This window comes from Acinonyx jubatus, chromosome C1 (genome assembly GCF_027475565.1).
Source record: "Acinonyx jubatus isolate Ajub_Pintada_27869175 chromosome C1, VMU_Ajub_asm_v1.0, whole genome shotgun sequence".
NCBI lineage: Eukaryota > Metazoa > Chordata > Mammalia > Carnivora > Felidae > Acinonyx > Acinonyx jubatus.
The window spans coordinates 160,198,011-160,222,562 of NC_069381.1; the positions used below are offsets into that span (position 1 = coordinate 160,198,011).

General features: G+C 41.4%; 1 protein-coding gene, 1 long non-coding RNA gene and 1 other non-coding gene across 7 annotated transcripts in view; 2 read left to right on the plus strand and 1 right to left on the minus strand.

Annotated features, from left to right (window-relative positions):
• LOC128314068 (uncharacterized) overlaps positions 1 to 24,552 on the plus strand; it is a 132,372-nt gene that overhangs the window by 44,043 nt on the left and 63,777 nt on the right. The gene's annotated exons all lie outside the window — the stretch shown is intronic.
• LOC113598350 (U6 spliceosomal RNA) lies at positions 1,749 to 1,855 on the plus strand. The gene has a single exon (XR_003419024.1). It is a non-coding gene; the product is annotated as a U6 spliceosomal RNA (small nuclear RNA).
• The window catches only part of WIPF1 (WAS/WASL interacting protein family member 1), a 123,329-nt gene continuing 106,958 nt past the window's right edge, over positions 8,182 to 24,552 (minus strand). For all 3 annotated transcript variants that reach the window (XM_027055458.2, XM_027055459.2, XM_015086410.3), the window contains 4 exons: positions 22,360 to 23,133; positions 17,356 to 17,568; positions 16,285 to 16,398; positions 8,182 to 11,253 (listed from right to left, as the gene is read on the minus strand). In XM_027055458.2, the coding sequence (XP_026911259.1) occupies positions 11,198 to 11,253; positions 16,285 to 16,398; positions 17,356 to 17,568; positions 22,360 to 23,133 (1,157 nt within the window). In that variant the 3' untranslated portion in view covers positions 8,182 to 11,197. The remainder of the gene's footprint in view (positions 11,254 to 16,284; positions 16,399 to 17,355; positions 17,569 to 22,359; positions 23,134 to 24,552) is intronic.

Consider the following 24,552-nt stretch of genomic DNA (forward strand, 5'->3'; position numbering starts at 1 on the left):
GCTTAAAGACTGTTCTGATTACGATAATTACATTTTTATGAATATCCTACCTAGGGAGTAACAATTTTACTATGTCAGACTACATCACACAAAGATGCATCAATTTCATCTGCAATGAAAAATAGAGCCTAATAGCACAGTTATATTTATATGATAGTCAGACATCAAGATGCAACATAAGTACTTCAACTGAAAGAATTCTGATCATTATTTAACCTTGAGATGATGATTAAGGGTGAAGGCTTGTCAGCTTTCATGAATTATTTTTTCATGATTTTTGCTGTTTTGATTTGATTTTTAAAACTCCATAATTAACACTTATTAACATTTGGATTCTACCCCACCCCCACCCCCCGGGTAATGTTGGCAAGGCAACAACAGTAATAACAACAAAAGAGTAATGGATATGATTAATGGCCAAAGAAAGAGTATTGGGAAATCATAAGACACCATTATGTCTCAGGTACAACAGTGCCATACCAACTGGTTTTCTACTTAGCTAAGTTTCTTAAAGCGCGATGCAACAATGGACACAGTATTTAGGTTTGATGCTATATGTACATATTAGTTTAATGCAGAGAAAAAAAAGTATTCTGTTATTATAAATAGTGATCAGTTCCACTTAAAAAGTGTGGTCTAAAAACCAGTACAACCAAGCATAACATAGAACTCTGTTAGAAATGCAGATTTTCAGGCCCCCTCCTAGACTTGCTGAATCAGAATCTCCAGAAGTGGGGCACAGGGCCCTGTCTCAACAAGCCCTCCAGGTGATTCTCTGAGGTTTGAAACCACTCTTCTAGCAGGTTGTAACAGTTTGCATTGGCTGCAGTGAACCACTGCAGTGCTAGAGGCTGCATTCCCAGCCACAGTGTAGGCAGCCCCCTTAACTCCAGGAGTGTGCGTTCCAGGGGAGCTTAATTGAACAGGCTGTTTCAGTCAAGTCCCTGAGTCCAGAGGTTCCTCTTATGTGGCCTTGGTCTTCTCTTTAGATCTCCTGAGGTCACAAGCCCTAGTGTCCTCCCATTACCAGTCAGAATTGTTAGTCCATCCTTCCTGGTAGAAGAGAAGTTTGTAATACCTTTTATAATGTCAAAAGATTTCCATCACCCAGATCCTTGCTGGTTCCTTTTCTCTGTTACAACCATTTACTTAAAGTCACCTTGGGCTACTTAAAAAATGGTAACATCCAACATGGCGCTCTTCTGTATTTCTTTATGGCACTATCTGTGATACCATCTTTTGATAGCACTCTGTATCAAAATTACTGACCAGAACTCACCAGAAAAAAGTATGGAGAAAGGCCACACATTGCAAGCATACGTAATTCAAGAAAACAGACTAGAACATACATTTAGTAAAGAGTGTTGATGCTTACTGGCCAGGACTATGCAGTGCTCTTGTTACACAATTTTTTCTTTGGGTTTGGTAATAGATTAGCTAGCTAGCTGATTTTTTAAGAAAAGCATTTTTAAGACAAACAGCATTGTAATGAGTCAGCATGCATGGGGGTAGTATTAAATGGAGTATTTAGTATGACAAAAAGTGGATGCCATCTCATGATTTAATTTTCATATTTTATATATATATATATATATATATATATATATATATATATATATAATATATTCTTATATATAGAATATATTCTTTCAAAGGCCCAAATTCAGGGGTAGCACCTTAGAAAAGAGATTCTGAATCTGGAATGTGCATCAGAATGACCTTGAACCTTGTTAAAAATATAAATTCTCATTCTTGGTTCAGCAGTACAGGTACTGAAATTTGAGTGATACAGAGAAGATTGGCATGTTCTTTGTGCAAGGATAACATGCAAATTTGTGAAGTGGGTCATATTAAAAACATTTTCCTGGGTTCCAAGAGATTTTTATTTGGGTAGGTCTGAGGTGGATCCCAGGAACCTGTATTTAACAAGCACTCCTTAAGTGTTTAAGTGGTCCACAACTTTCATTTTGAGAAACACTGGAAGCCTTACTCAGAAAGATGAGGGGGGTGCCTGGGTGGCTGAGTCGGTTAAGCATCCGACTTTGGCTCAGGTCATGATCTCACTGTTCATGAGTTTGAGTCCCGCATCAGGCTCTGTGCTGACAGCTAGGAGCCTGGAGCCTGCTTCAGATTCTGTCTCTCTCTCTCTCTTTCTCTGCCCCTCCCCTGCTGGAGTTCTGTCTCTCTCTGTCTTTCAAAAATAAACAAACATTAAGAAGAAAAAAAGATGAGGAAAACACACCTGAGTGTGGGGCAGTAAGGCTCAACCAGTTCACAAGAGTTGTACCTTCTTTGGGTCCTGGTGATGCATTACTTCAAGCTTTTGAATAGGTCATGTATTCTGCCTTGTCCTAAAGTTATTTGTGTACTTGCCTCAGTCCACAAAGGACTGTAAACCCCCTGAAACACGGAATTTAGGTGGTCCTGACCTTTGTGTCTTCAACTGGATTCACCCCATGCCTTCTCATTACTGAGAAGGTGCTCAATACTATTTGTCAGATGAATGCAGACAACAATGGCAAAAATGCAGTTTGAAGACTGTGACTGAAGTAGTCTTGGCCCCCTTCACTCACCAGGGGTAAGACCTTGAGGTCACTTCCTCCCTCAGTGTGTCAGCCCTGCATTTGTAACATGGGAGATCAGTCTCTTCCTCCACCACAGGGCTGCCATGGGTAAACATGAGGGACTGTTTGTGAAAATACTCTGAAATTCTGGAGCCACTTACTTGACTTCTTTTGAACATGACTGTCTTTTGCTTTACCTTTGTTTCCCCTGTGAATGAGTGCTGGGTTGTATGACTGAGGCAAAGAACACAAAGTGTACTTCTGGCCATTATGGGAAAGCAAATTCTATGATTTGGAATTTAAACTTTTCCAAGTTCAAGGAGAGTAAAAAATAAATTCAATACAAAAAGTTTATAATAGGATTGGAAGAAATACTCCACAAATATTGAACAGTAGAAAGCAAGGGAGATACACTGAAGAGCACATTAACTATTCACATTGCAGTTTGGGACTTTCAGAAATCTGTGCTTAATGAAAAATGATGTCTGAATTTTAGAGGCTCCCCTGAGATCACCTTAAAAGGTAGCAAGTGTCTGATGAGCTGATAAATACAGGTACATTCTTTTGAAAGTGTCAAAATGGTAGTTATGACCACTCCTTAAACTGTAAAGGAGCAAAGAACCAAAAGAAATTAGATCACTTAACAGGCAATGTGCCCCAGCTGGTAAATGGTGGGTCTGGGACTAGAGCTAGTGCATAGCCCAGTGAGGAAAATAAACACAATGTACCTACGAACCTATGTTTGTTCAGTTGAGCCTACTATCTTTTATTCTAAGAGTTTGGCTTATTAAAGTGTCCTTGCTTTTATGAAATGTCAGTATTTTTTTTAAACTTGCATATGGAAAGTTGATAATATTATGACTTCCCATTCAAATGTATTTATTCAACCTTGAGTTTGAATTCTGGATCCAATCACAGCAAGTGGCTTGAGGCAAATTTCTAATCGATTCAGGCCTCAATTCTCCACGTGTAAAGTCACATTGACTAACAATGACATATGCAATAATATTTGCAAAGACCTTAGCACAATTTGAAGTACATAGTAGATGATCAATAACTGGTGGTGGTTATATGGAAAATGAAAACAATATTTATGTTGTCATCTAGATAAGTAAATTAGGCAATGGGTCTTGTGTTTACACTTCTGTGTTAGATGTATTTTTCCATTTTTCTATGGTGGCCCCATCTGGGACCTGTCCATACCTTTGCTCTAAGAGTAAGTCCAAGCAGGAAGCACCAAGGGGGAGGGAATTTCCCTTTCGTGCACACAGCCAACCAGCCTTGTGTTGGTGGTGAGGAGCATGTCTCTAGAACCAGTGGTAGAGTGGGTTTGTGCCTACTGGCTGATGTTCTTGTTAAATCTAGAATGTAGACCCTTGATTCTAGGACTAGTGCTTCCTATTGTATAATATGTATCTTCATATTCCCTATGCCTAATAAATTGTAGCTACTCAATCAGTGTTGTTTATTTGAATGAATACATGTAAAAATGGATCTTTGGGAATACAATAGCTCCACAAGGCATTAGGGTTTCCCAATTATCTGATATTGCTTCAAGTACCTATCTTAAATAGATAGCATTTTGACAGTTGACCTTTAACTTACTAAACTGCTTGGAGACAGAAAACAGGAAAAGGGTGGGAGTTCCTCATGACTAAAACACATTTATGTTGAGTCCATGATGGATACACCAGCTGTTCTGGCAGGCATCTTCCTGGGCAAAATTTAAGCTAAATCTGAGCTCAATGTCTAATAGCATCCAGACTTCTTTCCCAGACCCCTCAGAGGTCAAACATGTTATCTAGATGGGTCACATTGTGGGGCCTTTAAGTGACTCTAATGCAATGTGAGCGGTACAATGATTGAATTATTTTAGAAATATCTACTGACCACTCTGGGAGTACAAAGGAGCACACACTTTTGCTGTCTTCTATTTGTCAGGGACCCTCCTGTCACTGTTATGGAAAGCTGGTGGCTTAAGAAAGCTTTAAGATACGCACTTTGGTTGATTTCTCTATCAGAAGCTGGGAAGGGCAATAAAGCAAGGACAGGTTTTGTGGGGCTGAGCTTTAGACAATTTAGGCTGCTATATTAAGAAAATTAGTATAAAATCATGAATAAAACATTAGATGTAAAAATGAGTCCTTCCTTATTAGAAGGGATCCTTGCAAGTGGAGGTCCCAAAGCTGGAGCTTCCTTAGCTTCCTGTAAATGTGCCTCTGTAATGCTAAGGAATTCGTGGTAGAGTGTTGACGGGACATTTCAAACATTTACCGATAAGAGAAATGTGTACAGGTATCCCCCGATTTTTTGAAAGGTTGCATTAGGCCACTTCACTTTTATGGAAGACCTACATTGTACCTTTTTGCTAACTGAAAGAAATCCAAAGAGAATTTTTGCTTTTAGGAAAAAGGCAAAAAGTGAAAATAGCGTTCAGTGTTTGTTTTGCAGCAAGCCATTGTAGAAGCAGTGCAAGCCCCAAGCCGTGAGGGTGGCACCGCCAAGCCCCTTCCCTGGAAACCACACTGGGCATCTCAGCGTCAAGCTCTGTAGCTTTGAACCTTGCCTCTGAGCATCTGTGCTTTATCTCAATTTATCTTGCACATCCATTAGCAAGATGTGTCCTAAGGGACCAGAGAAGCCAAAGAGAGATTGTTTTTCTGGGTCTGAGAATGCTCAAAAAATTTTCCATGTGAGTTCACGGTAATTGTTTCTTTGCTTTATGCCATTTTGGCTTAGGAAAGTTTTCATAGGAGCGCTCTGCTTTCGGGTAGTGGGGGAATCCTGCAGCTAACTATAGCTCCAGAGACAGACATGAAGGACCAAGTGCTCAGAGTGCAGGGAAGCCAGGCTGTGGGGAAGACAGCAGAGAAAGGGGCCACTCTAAATTATATGTCCAGGAAGCCTTCAGTTAATCGGAATGTCAGGGAACTGGGGAATCCTTTAGGAATTAATAAAAAAAAGCAGGGCATCCAGGTGGCTCAGTCAGTTAAGTATCTGACTTTGGCTCCGGTCATGATGTCATGGTCTGTGAGTTTGAGTCCCGCATCCCACATCAGGTGAGCCCCTGCTCCACTTCGGGTGAGCCCTACTTCTCCATCTCTCCCTGCCCCTTGTGGGATTCCCTCTCTCCCTCCCTCTCTCTGCCCCTCACTCACTTGCACCCTCTCTCTCTCAAAAAAATTAATCAAAAAGTAAAAAGACATTTTAATAGGCCATCAAAACTTTTTCTAAAACCTTCCCTCCCCCACCTCCAGTTTTCCTGTAGTTTAAAAAATTTTTTAAATCAATTTAATTTGGGGCACCTGGGTGGCCCAGTCAGTTGAGCATCTCTTGATTTTGGCTCGGGTGATGATCCCAGGATTGTGGGATTGAGCCCTGCTTCAGGCTCCCTGCTGAGTGTGGAGCCTGCTTAAGATTCTGTGTCCCCCCTATCCTGCTCTCTCCCCCTCTGTAAAATAATAATAATAATAATAATAATAATAATAATAATAATAATAAATTTAATTCACCCATTGAGATGAAAGGAGAAAAGAAACCAAATAATCCCTTAAGGGAGGAAAATTATAAAGTATTCACTTTCTCAATAGAAATCTCTCTGTTGCTTTGGCACTTGTGACTGGTGGGAGCAGGGGTAACTGCTACTCCGAGACCATTCCTCAGATAGAGTGGGGACACTATTTGGTTGTGGTGAGGCTGGTACATAAAAACGTACTGAATGGTTGAATGAACCAAATGAATGATTCCAGTTTCAACAAAGGAGGCCAGTTTTGAAAGCAATTTTTATCCTAATAGTGTTGCAATTAAATTTTATTAGACTCTTTTTTAAAATGTTTATTTTGAGACAGAGAGTGGGTGCAGAGAGAGAGGAAGAGAGAGAGTCCCAAGCAGGCTCCAAGCTGTCAGCAGAGAGCCTCATGTGGGGCTTGATTTCACAAAATATGAGATCATGACCTGAGCCAAAATCAAGAGTCAGACCCTCCACTGACTGAGCCACCCAGGCGCCCCAAACTTTAACAGACTCTTCTGAATGCACTGAAAATGCCTTCCTGAATATGGCCTCAGTTTGATAGCAAAGGGATTAGAAAATCGAATGGAACTAACTTTCATTGAGCGCCTGACATATGCCAGTTATTTTGCCTGATGTTCTGTATATTTAAGCACTGTAAACATTTTGCAGTTGAGGAAATTAGAACTCAGAGGGCTTAAATACCTTGTCATTGGCCTTCCAGGGAGCAAGTGGCAGAGCTAGGATCCAGATCCAAATTTGCATGTGCTGGGCTTGTTCTCTGACCCTGTAGCTTGTCATTTGGTCTTTTCTTTCCAGCAGATGTGAAAGACACATGAAGCAGAGACTTGCGCTAGAGGTGGGGAGGATCATAATGAAGGGAGCGTTGGGGCACCTGGCTGGCTCAGTTGGCGGAACGTGTGACTCTTGATCTCTGGGTTGTGAGTTTGAGCCCCAGGTTGGGGGTGGAGATTACTTAAAAATGAAATCTTAAGAAAAAATAAGGGGGCGTGTGGTGGTGAGGTGACAGGCCAGGCTGCTTGTGCATCAGTAGTATGTGATTTGGGGTCTTATATACTCATCTGTAAGACCAGAGGGTGGGACTAGATGACCTCCAAATGGGGTGACCACACAGCCCAGTTTTCCAGGGCAGCCCCAGTTTGTACCTGTTGTGCCAAAGCAACAATTATCAGTATTCCCTCCTACTCTCAAAAGTGTTCTACTCGTGGATCATAAATTCTGAGGCTGCCCTATATATAGGTTCTTTCCAGGTCTTACTTCCAAATGGAATCTAATAATTTCCTTGATGACCAAAGCAGCATGAATTTTCATTTTTCAGGCCTGTGAGGTCGAAGGGACATCATGTGAGGTGTCCTCTGTCTGGAGGTTGCTTTGCATTTCTGGTACGGATAGTCTGCCTGCTATTGCCTCTTCCTCTACAGGTACACTAGGAAATTCCCTTTCGGGCAGTTTGGCTCCAGTAAATTTGGGATCATTATATAAATATTTGTTGTTTTACCAAGAGTGGCTACCTGGCTACCAGTTACTGAGTGCCAGAATAAGTCAGGCCAAGTACTGAGTATTATCTCATTTAATGCATTTATTAATCCTGTAAGATAGTTACTTACCTTGTAGATAAGGAAGTGGAGGCTTAGAAAAGTTTGCAACTTGCAAGTAAGAGATGGACGCAGGTCTTCTAATCTCTTAACCATTATACTGCATTAAGATACGTACACACATGTGCGCAGCAGATAATTAAAAAAATTATCGGGCCCCCTAAATTCCCCCTGGCCTTTCCTGTATTTTTCAGTGTCAGTTCTATTCTTTGTGGTTTCCTGGCCCATTGGTCCCACCATCCATCTGTACCTTAGAGTCTTAAAGCATCTGCTTCAAGTAAACAGACAGCAGACTTTGGCTATGATGCAGGTTCTCAGGAAAAACAAGGGATTAGAAAGTAGATGTGAGGTACACACACCATGAACCTCCACCACTACCTTCTCCTTTTCTTTTCTTTGAGTTTGTCTTTCTTTACCAAAGTGTAAAACAGAAAACAGACGCTTGCTTTTTCATTTGTATTTACATAGACAATACTTAAATAAAAACCACCAGTTGACACTCTTGTCATTCTGCTTTTATTTATTGTCTGGCTAACTTACAAAGACGCAGATGTCTAGGGTAGACTCTACCCCGCCATTTAAACTGTCCTAATGACATCGATACCAAAATGTGCATGTTTACATAATGCAGTGGTATGAAAAACATTTTTTTTTCCTTTACTGTCCCTGACTATAAACAGGGAAAAATTAATTTCATGCCAAAAAATTTTGGCCACTTTAACAATCATCCCATTTCTGCTACTAAAATAACAAAATTGGTATTACAAGTTAAAATATAAAAGCCTAACAGTTTTTACAAATATGCAAATAATCTGCTACTTAGACATAAAAAGTCGATTTCTTTCAAATCACAAAGTAAGGCACCATTGGATTAAACATTTCTCTCGGCTTCTACTAAATAAAATGCATAGTGAAATAAATATGGAACACTGAATTTTAATACTGTAATACATTTCAATATAAAATGATATGTGAATATTAAAATACTGTATTGCATCTTGAATACATTTATCTGGAAATATTGTGGAAAAAAAACAAATGTGAGCCCTGATTTCAGGGAAGAAAATATTCATTTTTGTGATTTGCCATAGTTGAAGATTTTAGCATAGAAATTATTCAGTTTGGGCTGCAATTAGGTTGCCAACTTTCAAAGAAAGGGTGTAGGTGTATTAATGAAACATTTACTTAAAAAAAGACCTGCTAAAACTTCTCTGTCCTGGATGAAGAGCAACTCTGTACTGTGGCTCTGTTTCAGATGTTAGGAGGGCACTATGAGGTTGGGATATACCAGGAAATTGGCCATTCTTACTGCCCCTTATAAAATTCAGATCCAAAATCCTTTGGATCAGACTTTTCTATGCCATATTTGCTATTAAGGCCAGATTCCGTCTTTTCTAAAGTGGGTCATAAGGCTTTATCATAAGGATTTGTATCAACTATTGATATCTGATCAAAGAATCCAAAATAAAATGATGCTATTACCTAAAAAAAATGTTTTTTCGAAAATACTTTGCCACGCTCGTTACACTTTTATATTTCTTAATTCTCTTTGGGTAAAGGGCCCCAAATGACTGTATGACAGACAGATGAATGGTAGAGGAGAGTTAGAAAAACCAAGTTCTCTAATCTTCTAAGCCCAAGACTTTGGCAAGGAAAGTTACAAAAATACAATATATTCACATGGGCAACTTCATAATTTATTAGATATCCCATTTATTAGAACTCTAAGTTCTTTTGCTTTTATATAAATGAAACAATTATTTATTCTATAAATAGGAATGTGTCTTTCAAATTTTTCTTTGGATTGATTTCTCGTTAGCATCTCCCAGGAATACATGAATACACTGAAACCAGGATACAAAGTTTAGGTATACATATATATATATATGTGGCCACGTGCTTTTAAAAAATAAGTAATGGTAATTTTAAACATAATCAACCATATAAAACATCTAAATGGAAATACTCCCCCCCCCCCCCAAATCTATAGCTAGATTTAAAAGTCCCAGTAAAGTTTTGTAAACAAAAATCATACAAAAAAAGGGCAAGGCTGGCTCATCCCTATGGTCCTTCCCATGGAGCTGTATTTGTATAGATCCAAGGCAAGTGATTCCCCCGGCAGAGTCAAGACAAATTCTCTTCGATTTGTAGTAGCAATGTCTCTCAACCCCATCAACATCAGATTTAGATTAGAGTTTTGCCCATCAACCCAAACCTGCTTCCTTCCTCCACATTTCCAATTTGCCACCTTTTCCTAACTTTCTCGCACAACTGTGGAGCCTACGAGCCTCCCTGCCCTGATGTGCAAGCTAGACAGGGGAGGAAATGAAGTGCAAGGCAGGAATCCAACTGATAGGTGAGCTCAAGGCAGCTGGCTCTGAGCCCCAAAGCCCCAGCTGGCTTTCGGTTTCTTTCCCATGGCTTTATTCCACGTGACTGTACACCCTGTGAGATCAATTTCTGACCTTGGTATTGTGAAGCAACAGATGTTAAGGCAAGAGGGGGAATAAGGGAGCAAAATCTAAGATCAAGCTGTCTGCCAAACAAGGTGTTAGGTCTTAACCTCATTTTTAGTTACTTTTTGAATGGCTAAAGCTCATCTTGCATTTTCTTTGTTTGTCTGTTTTTGAAATAAGAGGTTTTTGTACCATCCTCTGTCTTCTGGGCCTGTGCTGTCCAATATGGTAGCCGCCAGCCACATGTGGCTGAGCACTTGGGATGTGACTAGTCGGAAAGGAGATGTACTCTCAATGTAAAATATACCTGCATTTTGAAGACTTAGTACCAAAACACAATGTGAAATATCTCCTTAATAGTTGTTATACTAATTGCAGGTTGAAATAATATTTTGGGTATTCGGGTTAAATAAAATATATTAAAATTAATTTCCCCTTGTCCTTTTTTAATGTAGCTACTAGAAATTAAAAAACTGCTTAGGTGGCTCACATTGTATTTCCGTTGGAAAGCTCTATCCTAGAGCTTATCTCAGACTGCCAAAGATTGGACATCCTATAACTGAAAAATGTTACATGAGCCCTGATGCAGCAACTTGCTTCCATGGTCTGTGGTGCATGCAAATCGGACAGAAAGCCAAGCATGCAAAAAGGGCATGGAAGCAAATAGCTCTCAGGGACTTTAATATTACAGTCTGTAGCAAATAAGCAGTGAATGTTTGAATTTGGTTGGTTGAGAGCTAGGACACAATTCATCTCTGCCACCTTGCCACAAAAGCCTACTGACCCCTAAGCAACCAACGCTGGTGGGCTGTAGCTGAAGCAAGCAATAGCTTTGAGAATATACACAACATAAAAAGCCAGGTGCATTTCTTTCCTGCATTCCCACCCCCCCACCCCCCCCACCCCCACACACACATTCCCATGTTACCCTACCTTCCTCCCTATTGCCAGTATGAAGGGGCCAAGGGAAGACAAGGGGAGGAGGGTTTGCAGCCCTTGGATAGTAACAACAGAAGTAGCTCTTGGGCTCAGATGGAGAAGAGCAGGTAAAGATCACCTCGGGATGGGAGGGAGTGGAGGGGCACCCCTTTCTCTTCGGTTGGATCCACCTTGATGAAAACATAGACAAAATACAAATTTTGGTTAGAAAGCTTGTGATCTCACTATACAAACTGAAGGATGGTTGCAAAAGTACCCACTACCTCACCCTCTATGACCAAGGCTGTAAATAACTGGCATATGTGAATGAGAAGTAACAAGTGAGGGGAAGAAAGAAGCAAGTGAGGATCTGAATGAACATTACTAGAGATGGGTGACCCACCACTGGCTACTGAGTACTTGTGAAATCAAGGGAAAAAAATTGTAAACAGTTTTTTAAAGTTTCCTTATTTAGGGGTGCCTGGGTGGTTAAGTTCGTTAAGCATCAGACTTCAGCTCAGATCATGATCTTGTGGTTCATGGGTTCGAGTCCTGCGTTGGGCTCTGTGCTGACAGCTCAGAGCCTGGAGCCTGCTTCAGACTCTGTCTCCCTCTCTCTCTGCCCCTTTTCTGCTTGTGCTCTCTCTCTCTCAAAAAAAAACATTAAAAAATTAAAAAAAATAAAAAGTTTACCTATTTATTGAGAGAGAGGGGAAAAAAAAAAAACAAAACAAAACACGAGCAGTGGAGGGGCAGAAAGAGAGGGAGAGAGAATCCTAAGCAGGTTCCATGCTGTCAGTGCAGAGCCCTATGTGGGGCTCAAATCCACAAACTGTGAGATCATGACCTAAGCCAAAGTTGGACGCTTAACTGACTGAGCCACCCAGGAGCCCCCCCAAAAATTTAAAAAAGTACTTGTCTTCTTGCCACAAACATAGTATGTATTTATGACAGATTCAGAAAATATTGATGAACAAAAACAAAACAAAATCTCACCAATGCCTGTACCACCTGGAGATAACCAATAACATTATGTAAATATTTTCCATTTATTTTCTCTATATAAACAGTTCCCTTTTTTCTTCCCCAAATGGGATCATATGTAGTTGGTCTGAGTCTTTTTCAAGAGTCGTTACTGTTTATACATATAATTATTAATGACACATTACATTCTATTATACAGTATACTATATCTAATCAATCCCCTTTTGTTGGGCAATTAGGTATCTTCTAATTTCTAAACAATGCTTTTTTAAAAAAAGCTTATTTTGAGAAAGAAAGAGAGAGAGAGAGAGAGAGTACATGTGTGTGTGAGTAGGGGAAGGGCAGAGAGAAAGGGAGAGAGACTCAAACTCACGAACTGCGAGATCATGACCTGAGCTGAAATCAAGAGTTGGATGCATAACTGACTGAGCCAGCCAGGTGCCCCAACAATGCTTTTTTGATAGTAACTATCCTAAAAGGTGTGAAGTTGTATTTCATTGTAGTTTTATTTGCATTTCCCTAATGATCAGTGATTTTGAGATCTTTTCATGTGTTTCTTTGGCAATATGGATATTTTCCTCAGAGAAATGTCTATGCAAGTATTCAACCCATTTTAAAAATTGGGTTTTTGTTGTTGCTGAATTGTAGGACTTCTTTATATATTCTGGATATTAATGTTTTATCAGATATATGATTTGCAAATACTTTATCCCATTTCGTGGGTTGTCTCTTCACTCCATTGACAGTGTTCTTTTAAAAACTATGCATATTCTGGGCTCTCAGTACCAAGTTTAAAATCCATTCACAATTTTTAAAATTCATTTATCTCAGGTACATTTTTTCTAGGATCTAACAGGTGTTAGGCATGCAGCCAGGTGCTCTGATGCTGTGAGCAGACGTAGCAGGGGCACATGTCAGTTGAGGAAGGCTGCTGTGGCCACCGCTCTGGAGAGACTTCAAGGTGGGCTGGCACTGACAGATTCTTCAGGAGGCATATCAGCAGGGATTTCTGAGATAGAACCAAATCTCTGAGCAAGGGGAGGAGTTAGAAGAAGACACTGGCACCCCATTACCTTGCCTCTTCCTTCTGCCGTCCCGACCACATTTTTTCTTGGGCCCATACCCAAGCAAAGACTCATCTAGATGGAAACCAGTCATCTATCATGGAGCCCTGACCATCAGCTGACATACCATAGGTGGTTAGAAAAATGAGGGCTGGCCTTATGCAAAGCTGCAATTAGGTGGCACAGCTCAGGGCCGCCTGGGTGCCCTCCAGGCTGGTGCCCTACCTGGAGGCCACTGCAGCTATAGGAGCAGAATAAAACCACTCGGTAGTATTTTAGTTAAATGATCCAGAGATAATCCATTCAACACCCAGAATGCTGGAATATTTAAAGCAAATCTACAAAAACATTTTTGGGGGCAGTGGACGTTAATTCAATTTAAGAAACATTCTGAAATGCCTACTATATTTCAGGTTCTGTGCCACTTGAGGAAGATGCAATCATAAGCAGGACAGTTCCAGTCCTCAGGCTGTGTTCAGTCTTAAAGACAGAAGGGCAGGGAAGGGAATGTGTTCAGCTATTAAATTAAAAACCTAGGGGAAGGGGGTTGATTCTGTTACTGACTTAAATACACAAAGAGCACTTCAAGTGGATTAAGAATGCTTACACGAAACCAGGAAAAATATTTAGAGTCTATGTGAACAGCTCCTTAAAGTGAATTCATTTCTTAGTGCCCCCCAAATGAAGAGAAACAAGCTGTTTTCTTATCAGAGAGAAGCCCCTCTTCACGCCACACACACACACAGAACAAAGATACCTGTCCCACACAAAGGCTTATTTTCCACTCTTGTATAAATGTATTACACTTACACCTTTTTTATTAGTTATCTTCTAGGAATAGAGTATTCCACATAAATGAGTTTTTCTAGTAATTACACTTTCCCTTCCAAGCAGCAGTATTCTGTTTACTTCTGGCATTTGTTCATGGAAATTTTTAAAAAATATTTTCTAGTGTGCCTGGGTGGCTCAGTCGGTTGAGCGTCTGACTTACGACTCAGGTCATGATCTCACAGTCTGTGAGATCGAGCCCCACACTGACAGCACAGACAGCACAGGGCCCACTTGGGATTCTCTCTACCTCTCTCTCTGTCCCTCCCCTGCTCTCACTTTCTCTGCCTCTCAAAATAAATAAATAAATAACATTAAAAATAAAATAAAATATTTTCTAATTCTTTGAATTCTTCAGCAGAGGCACAGAGCACAGTTTGACCTATTCTTCACAACCCCGCGGAAACTCCTGTATTGTCCTGTGCTATGATACAAAGTACAACTCTGTGCCCCTGTCACACAGCCAGTCCCTCTCAGGACCTGGGACTCCCACCTATCACGTCTCCCTGAAGCCACTGATTTTGCTTTTAACCAGCCTTGACTTCAGCTATGAATCTGCTCAGTGGCTGGGAAACAACCAACCAAAAATTATTTAAGAACTGTGTGTTGGGGCACCAGGTGGCTCAGTTGGTTGAGCCTCTGGCTCTTGATTTCGGCTCAGCTCATGATCTCATGGTTTGTGAGCTCGATCCTCAAGTGGGGCTCCGTGCTGACTGCATGGAGCCTGCTTAGGGTTCTCTCTCTCTCCCTCTCTTTCTCTCTGCCCCTCCCTGGCACATGCACGTGTGTGCATGCGCTCTCTCTCTCAAAATAAATAAACTTAAAAAAAAAAAAAAAAAAAAGAACTGTGTGTTAAAGGGTCAACAGGCACCGCGTATGTGTGAGGAGCTCCATCTAAGGAATGAGGACAAGGCTAGGGACGCTTTGGCATTTATCTGAAAATGCTCACTTTTTCTCCGTACATTTCTGGTTTGGGAGTTTGGTTCTAAATCTAAGACTGTCACACGTCTGAGCCTCAGCACTGAATCTGTATATTTCATGCTAATTCTTTCTGAGTTCTAACCACTTATTGTGTTGAAATTTCAGTTTCACTATTTCTTCTTGTTCACCTTTTTGTTTCAACAGGAGAAAGGAGATTCACTTCTTTATAGTGGCATTACATATTTTAGTAAAACCCAGAAACAATCTAAATGTCCAATAATGGTAAACTAAATTACTGTATGCTGACTTGATGGAATGGGCAAGTGTTTTACAAAGCAAAATCATGTGAATCCCACCAAAAAACTGCACTCTATAATTATAACTACAAATCAATTTGAGTTATATGGATAAAAATGAGCAGAGGACCTGGTAAAATGAAAATAAATGTTATGTGGAGATTTTATGAAGATTATGTAGAAAGATTATGGGTGTATTTAAAATTTTCATGTAATGTTCTAGAAGCTAAAATCATAATATATTTATTTTATTTTACTTTAATATTTTTAAGATTTTATTTTTTTAGTAATCTCTACACCCAAGGTGGGGCTTGAGCTCACAACCCCGAGATCAAGAGCATGCTCCACTGACTGAGCCAGTCAGGTGCCTCTTAATATTTTCATTTATTTATTTTTTAATTTTTTAAAGCTTATTTATATTTAGAGAGAGAGAGAGAGAGAGAGAGAGAGAGAGAGAAACACAGAATCCCAAGCAGGCTCCGTACACTGTCAGCACAGAACCTGATGAGGGGCTTGGACCCACAAACTGCAAGATCATGACCTAAGCCAAAATCAAGAGTCAGATGCTTAACAGACTGAGCCACCCAGGTGCCCCATCCCCTTATTATTTTTTTAAGTAATCTCTACACCCAACATGGGGCTTGAAGTCAAGACCCTGAGATCAAGAGAGTCACATGCTCTACTGACTAAGCCTGCCAGGTGCTCCTAATCCTAATATATTGAAAATATCAAAGCAGTTACAGTGAGTTTTTGTTATAATTATTAAGACATTTGGCTAGTCTCAAAACTGGTAGTAATAGAAGATGCCTCTATTTGTGCTATCTTAGGAAAATCGAAATTGGGAAGGCTGTCCAAACAAGCAAAGCAATAAAATTTAACCTATTAGCAAACCAGTTATTTTGAGCTTGTAATGACACATTAAAATGATCATTTCTCATATGCATTCTGGATATCTCCATTTTTCCCTATTGCTTGTGGAAGGGGAGTTTACCAGAATGTAGACAGCTCCATATGGGGATCTCTGCCCCACACTAGGCAAGAGGCCTGGATTTCCTATACAACCCTGAGTTGTATATAACCCAGGCTATTCCAGTATGAAGCCACCAAAAGTCCTTGCAGAAATACTCACTCCGGGTTTCATTTCTTGCCAGTTTACTGGGATAACTTTTGGCCGTTGGTACATATGGCTCTGGAGGTGGCAAATCAGAAATCGGATGGAAGTAGAATCTGCTTTCCCACTCATCTGAGAGAGAGAAACGAACAGTATCTTCAGTAACAGTCTGCTATAAAGATTTATGTAATGAAAGGAGAGAACCGCAGAGATCACTTCTAGTTGTATGCCTAGAAGTTTAAAGCTCAAAATGCTACAAGTCACTGATTAGCACGTCAATGGAATACAAAGCAAATCAAAGCAAAGACAGATAAACAATGCAAGTGACTTTAATTAGAGTGATTAGGACCCAGCCAGTCCCTCTCAGGAGCTAGGGGCTAAAGTCGAAGATACCTTTCTTCCCACCAGTGGGCAAAGAAGTAACTGGGGCCCTCTCATAACAAAGGCAGGGGAAACTGGCTTATGAACTGTAAACCATGGTGCCTCTTGACTACAGCCAACTGTTGAGAAAGGTAGATAAGGTAGGTAATAAGGTAAACTACAAAAAAAATTTTTTTTTCAGAGTGAGTCCTGGGATCTTCTAGAAAGTTAACCAAAATGAGACTTTAACAACGGGAGAGAAAAATGAACTGCCTTTTTGAAAAGTGGAGGAGGGAGGATTACTACTTTTTTTTAAAATTTTTTTTTTTTTCAGCGTTTATTTATTTTTGGGACAGAGAGAGACAGAGCATGAACGGGGGAGGGGCAGAGAGAGAGGGAGACACAGAATCGGAAACAGGCTCCAGGCTCTGAGCCATCAGCCCAGAGCCCGACACGGGGCTCGAACTCACGGACCGCGAGATCGTGACCTGGCTGAAGTCGGATGCTTAACGACTGCGCCACCCAGGCGCCCTGGGAGGATTACTACTTTTAATTTCAAATTATAGTGGTCTCTAATGGTTACTTAGATCAGAGCAGTGCAGTGTGATAAGAATGAGGTTCACAGAAACAAGAAATGTTAACGCAAGCACACAAACAACAAACACAAATTTACCATTCAGTTGTCCCATAGCCTGAAAATGTTTCCAAGGAGTTGGGACCCCACCTTACCTTCACCTGAAGAGTCTTGGAAGCCATTTCTAATTGATGTTGATGGTGGAGGAGGGGGAGGTGCCCCAGCACCAGGCCTGTCGGGAGGAAGAGGAGGCCTAGGTCCACTCCTGGCACTATCTACTCCACTCCTGGACGGCAACTGGGGGGTGGCAGGCAGGGCCCGAGATGTGCTGCCATTTCTGCTTATTGGAGGGGGTGGTGGGAGAGGGCCTGGAACACAAAAAAGGACAACATTTAGTGCAATACCTTACATCCTACATTACTAACGCTATGTCACCATCAATGTGCAATTATTGAACACCTGCTGGATACATGCCCTATAATTGGAAATGGTGGAGACTTTCTAAGAGAGTTTCGTCAAGCAATGAGTAAGCACATATAAACAGAACTGAACTTACATACACATGTTTGTGTATAAAGAGTGCATATTGATAGTTAAATGGCTGTTTTGGTTTTGAGACAGTACTGATACAGTTAGGTTGAGAACAGGTGATAATTAGTCCATGTATACTGACAGCTGTATACTTTAAAAAACACTTTATAATCCTTTTAAATAGCTACTGAACTAGTTTCTGTGACAATTATGAAATAAACGCCATTTAAAAAAGAATTACTGGGGTGCCTGGGTGGCTCAGTCAGTTAAGTGCCGACTTCAGCTAAGGTCATGATCTCACAGTCTGTGAGTTCGAGCCCCACGTCAAGCTCTGTGCTGACAGCTCAGAGCCTGGAGCCTGCTTCGGATTCTGTGTCTCCCTCTCTCTCTCTGCCCCTCCCCTGCTCATGCTCTGTCTCTCTCTGTCTCAAAAATAAATAAAAACATTTAAAAAAAATTTTTTAAAGAATTACAAAAAGAATAAGATAGTTATGAAGTTATTTTAGGTCTTTAGAGGGACTAGATTCTTTAAATGCACACTGGTATTGCTAATTACACACGCATGTTTCCATGATGCATACAATCTGTTTCCAGACAAGTGGCATCAGGAAGCCAAATACCAATCATCCTGAGAATGGCAGGAGTTCCTTCTTGGTTCTTCCTCTTTGGGGTGGCAGACTAACAGGGAGCAACAAACAGCTAGTCCCTGTGCATGGCTACACATGCTGGCGTAGAGCCCTGACCCTGAGCAAGCTGGTTACTACATGGAACTTAATTACTATATACCTAAGAGCACCTGACAGTCATCTAACAGCACTCTTGCCAGGATTAAGTAGCCAAAAAATCAAATAAAAAGTACTCTTTAAGTATTTGAAACCATTTAAAAAAATTCAGTGGTATGGTAGAATCAGAAAATTTTAATTTCCTAAAAATAAAACAAAATTCTTCTTTTTGATAATACAAAAGAAACCTCTCTTGCTTGTCCCATCTTCCAAATTCAGAGGCTATTTGGGTTATGAGTAAATGAAAAAAAAAAAAAAAAGAACTTGAGCATTCTGATGCAAATCAAAATGGCCTTAGTAATTATTCCTGGTCTTCAGCAGCATGCTTTGCTCGCAAGATGCTGGCATTTTATGTAAATACATGTTATAGCTCTATAAATGTAAATATCTCTTATTAACTACAGAATCAGAAACCAACTGGAGGGCCTTAAACCGAACAACCCACCCATTGCAGGTATCCCTGCCCGAAGTCTTGGCCCAAACCCCTGATGGGGGTGAGAGGCGTGCCCAGCCCTGGCTGGCCTCTCAAGGAGTCTTCAGTGCTTTTCCCAGCAGGGTTTATTTATTGCCCCATCTGTTTGCAATTGCTGGAGTCCCAGTCAGGAGGAGATGATTTATTGGGGGGCAAGTGTCTCACATGCTGTGGGTGAACTTCACTGGTACTATCGCTGCATAACTGTCACTAAATGCAAACTAGATTTCCAATATTATGGGGCCTGGTGCTATTAACTTGATCAACCTGGTATCTTTCTCTTTTTTTTAATGTAAATGTTCATGTTCCTAACTCTCCAACCTTCTAGGCCCCCTGCTCTAACCCTCGGCATGCATAACAAAAAACAGATTTCAATTTCTAATAATAAAATAATAATAATAAGCCATCATTGAATGGTACTGCGTGCTAGGGATTAAGATAACCACGATACATACTTGTCTCATTTAACTCTTACGACCCTGAGAAGTGTAGGGACAGCAGATGAGGCCTCTGATGTTGGAAGGTTAAAAAGCTCAAGTCAGGAGGCTAATGACTGCAAGAGTCTGGATTTGGCTCCAAATATGTGAAATTCTAAAGCCCACACCAAGCCAACCCACCCCTCAAAATACAGATGGCCCTTGATGACCTCTCATAGGATCCTTGTAGGAATGTAAGTTGGTAAGAATTTTCAATTTGGCAAAACCTATGAAATCTATAATTTTTCCTGAATACCTGACCAAAATATTGCATTTCAAGGATTTAATCCCAAGGAAACACATAGAAATGTGCAAAAATATTTAGATACAAGAATGTATTCCTTGCATTGTCTGCAACAGCAAAAATCTAGAGATGGTCCATATGATTAAATAAATTAAGGTACATTTGTAGGCCATTATTATGCAGCCATTAGAAGTTAGGCTGTAGAAGAATAGTTAATCCTATCAGAAAATGTTAATGAGATTGTTAAATAAAAAACAAACTATCAAATAGTATGCATAGTGTGATACTGATTTTGTAAACATATATATGCATATATATAAATATACACACACATTTTATTTATTTTTCTTTCTTCCTTTTTTGTTTTAGTTAGCTCTATGCCCAACATGGGGCTTGAATTCAGAACCCCAAGTTCAGGAGTCGCATGCTCTACTGACTGAGCCAGATGGGCACCCCCATAAACCATACATTTTAAAAAGAATGAAAAGGGGCACCTGGGTGGCTGAGTTGGTTAAGCATCCAACTTTGACTCAGGTGATGATCTCGTGGTTCATGAGTTTGAGCCCCACATCGGGCTCTGTGCTGACAGCTCAGAGCCTGGAGCCTGCTTCAGATTCTGTGACACCCTCTCTCCCTGCCCCTCCTCTGTTCACACTCTGTCTCTCAAAAAATAAACGTTAAAAAAAAAGTTTAAAAAAAATAAAAAGATTGGAAAGATAATAAAAAATGTTATGAATGATTATTTCTGGGTGGTGGTAGTGAAGGAATACAGATCATTTTTGTTGTCTTTATATTTTTCTGTATTTTCCATAATAAACAGACGTGATTTAGGTAATCAAAGGAAATAATAAATAGGGGCGCCTGAGTGGCTCAGTCAGTTAAACATCCAACTCTCGATTTCGGCTCAGGTCATGACTCACATTGGTGAGTTTGAGCCCCGCCTCGGGTTCTGTGTTGACTGTGTAGAACATACTTGGGATGCTCTGTCTTCCTCCCTCTCTGCCCCTCCCCTGCTCATGCTCTCTCTCTCTCAGAAATAAATGAACACTAAAAAAAAGAAAGAAAGAAAGAAATAATAAATGTTACAGCTATATGTCACAGCCTATCCTATTTACGGGAAGAATGAATCTGTTGATTTGTCTATTTGGAAGAGTCATGCAACCAGCTCTTCAATCACCTGGGGGAAAACCCGTAGTGGTTAGATAAGAAAACATTGCACTTCATGCATTGGACTATCTGTTCTCGTTTGTTCTTTGAAGAATACTTAATGAGATGCCATGATGTGCAGGGATCGGACTGAAGGGACTACTAGTAGCTTTTCAGATTTGTAGCCTACTCTCTGTGGCAGAGTGGTTTCAAGTAGTGGTTCTCAGACTTCGCAGAACATTAGAGTCACTGGGGAGCCTCCAGATATCTTGATGATCTGTCTGTAACCCAGACCAATGAAACCAGAAACCGTGGGGAAGGGACCCAGGCATCCACGTTTTAAAGCTGCCCAGGTGATTCTAGAACGTGGTCATGTTCACGGACTACTGGTTTAAAGAGTGTTTATTAGGTTTTTGAGGTCACAGGGCAAAAGGTTAGCTTCTCCTAAAGAAACATATGCCCGAGCTCTGTGCCCCGAAGCCTGGATCCTGCTTTGGATTCCGTGTCTCCCTCTCTCTCTGCCCCTCCCCAACTCACTCTGTCTCTCTCAAAAATAAGTAAACATTAAAAAAAATTAGAACAACAAAAAAATGCCCCATTTCCAGGCATCCTGTATGTATAATAAGGTTAAATTTAAAATGTAGATGGTTCTCCTGAACCCATCAATAGCCACTGTGTAATATAAAGCACCTATTATAATTAGGAGAGAGTACAAGCTCTAGGGAATCCTCATTTCATTTCATTTCATTTCATTTCATTTCATTATTTCATGGTGTCTCAAAGTTCTTCCCTTAGATCAAGCTTTCTCAGCTCTGGGCAGGGCAGTGGGGGGTGGGCACAGATGAGCTTCAGAAGGGCTTTCAATCCACGAAACAGCCGGCAGATTGTGAGTTTACGCTTATGAGCATTTCTATGAACAAAGGCCTATACCTTTATCTGATTCTCCAAGGGATTAATGTGCCAGAGATGTTAACAAACAGCAAAATGGATTCTAATGTTTGTCTTTAATGAGCAGGGAGGAGGCCTCAAAGTTTGACCGATGAAGAGAGCAGTACAGGAAAAGGTCATTAGCTCTTAAATAACTGCCCTTCTTGTTGGAATAATGGGTCCCTCTTGCAGGAGGTGGGAATTTATTTGCCCAATTAAGACAGCTGAAATTCACTTTAGGAAAGGCAGGGTAGCAGAGCCATGAGCATATTTCAGAACAGAAGGTGAAGGTTCTGGTCCCTTCCAATTAACTAGCTTGTGATCATTTGACTTTGTAAGTTACTCAGTCTCCTCATCTCTAAAATGCAGACAGAAGTAGCAGCTCCCCCTCCCTGCCTTCCTCCGAGGTTTACATGAGGTCAGGATGAAATCGAACGTGATAAGCGTCACTTAAAAGATCCGAGTGGCTGGCCAGAGAGTTCACTTAAGCTTCTGTTGGACTCCACTCACTTATATGAGGATTAGTGACATGGGGGCAGGCTGGGCTGTAGGAAGACAACTCACCCCAGGTGTTGCCTTACCTGATCTGCCTGGTGGGTCCCTCACTGGAGGAGGGGGTCTCTCATTGGGCGGGGGAGGAAGAGGGCCCGAACGTCCTGGTGAAGGTAAGGGGGGTGCAGACGAAGAAGTAAGGGACAGATTCCGCTGTGGGAGTCTTGGGGTTTCATCACTGCCACTGGAACCCGGAGGCAGGGGAGGAGGGCCTGGTCTGCTTGGTGGCGGCGGTGGCGGTGGGGCCTGTGAGGAGGAGGAAGGCCTCGGGGTAGAAGGCACTGGGGGCTTGCTGTTCTGAGGGGGAGGGGGTGGGACTGCCTCCCTATGGACGGAGGGCCTGTTGCCCACTGGAGGAGGCGGAGGAGGGGGTTTGTCATCCAAGGCCCTGCTGGGGGTAGGGGGCAGGGGAGGCCTGTTGGAGAAGGGTGAGGAGGAGCCTGAGGGTGTCTGGCGTATGGAGCCTCCTCCAAAAGCAGCACCTCGGTTTCCAGGGAAAGGGGGAGGAGTTGGCCCAGGGCTGGGCTGCCTGGGGGCCCCAGGCACTGGTGGGGACCCTCGGTTGTGCAGACTTGATTGAATGGGTCTTGGCGTATTAGGTACTGGAGGGGGAATGCTTTCAGGCTTTGCGCCCACGTCGGGCCTTGGGGGAGGCATTCGGTTCCTCTGAGGCTCTGGGGGACCACTTCTGTGGCCTGGGGAAGGCACAGGAAATCTCCCTGGGCCACTTGGGGGTGAGAAAGGTTTGGCAGATGTGGATCTTCCTCCCGGTGGCAAAACTGGGAGTCGGCTTCCTCCAGAATCTAAAGAACAGGAAAAAAAAAAATCCAGTTAGGAAATTAGGACACCTCCCCTTAAAGAAAATCAGAGAACTAGAGTGTATTCTCAGCTACTGGAAGTCCTTTCCTAGATGCCATAAAGTACAGGTAACTATCATTTATATAAATCAGATTCTGTGTGGTCCTTCCTGGAGTCAGAAAGACAGATCCCAGGTCCCTGTGTACCTGCTACTTCCAGGTTCTACAACCTGGCAGCTTTCAAAAGGATTTTGGAGAGCTCTCTTGGCATTATGTGTGTACAAGAACCAGGAGAAAGTTGGGAAGGGTTCCAGAGAGATAGCCCTATTCATTATGAGAAGACGCTGCAGGTACATGGGATTTCTGCTAATGATTTTCTTTCTCTCCGTCCCCACCCCTGTCCTCCTGTGCCTGCACCTCTCCACTTTGAAAAAATAACTTAGCCATGTTGGGTGAAAAATCAGTTTTCCCAATGTATAAATCTCCATATGGGTGGGCTTACCTAGTCCCTTTGAACAAAATTCCCAAGAGAAAGTGTAAAAATGTAATGGAAGAATTAGAACGGAAATAAGAAAGAACTAACACAAGAAAAAGAAACTGTCAAAGTTTAATTGAAAGACAACACCAGGGGTTGGTCTTGATCTGCAAAGGAGGAGGAAACTACACAAGTGTTTTTCCTTACTGAGTCAACTTCCATTTCAGCAGTGGCAGGTCAGAACAACTCTATTATATCATTAATATTAAACTTCTTCGGTTCAACAAAAGGAGCCAAAGTTATGGAAAAAATTCAAACTACCACCCCAGAATTTCTTTTTTTTTTTTTTAAACATTTATTTATTTTTGAGACAGAGAGAGACAGAGCATGAACAGGGGAGGGGCAGAGAGAGAGGGAGACACAGAATCCGAAACAGGCTCCAGGCTCTGAGCTGTCAGCACAGAACCCGACGCAGGGCTCGAACTCACGGACCGTGAGATCATGACCTGAGCCGAAGTCGGACGCTTAACCGACCAAGCCACCCAGGCGCCCCCCACCCCAGAATTTCTTGGAACCCAAGGTAATTCTCAAAAAATGGTTAGTCTAAAAACTTCCACCATCTCACCCATAACCTTATTAAGGTACTAAATATTTATTGAGGACCTGCTGTATATCAGCCATTATTCTACATGCTGAAAGAGGAGTAAACAAAATAGAAAAGATCCTGCTGTCCTGTGGTTTACATTCTTGTGGGGGGAGACACATAATAAGCCAGCAAACATAGAAATATTTTCAGATAGTTGTAAGTATTGAAAAGAAACTAAAATAGGTTGATGAGATGGAAAGGCCAGGATAGATGGGGTGGCTGAGTGGGGATGGCTTTTCAGACAATGTCACATTTGAGCTGAGGTCAGTCATAGAAAGGTGAGGAAGAGGTGCTTTAGGCAGAG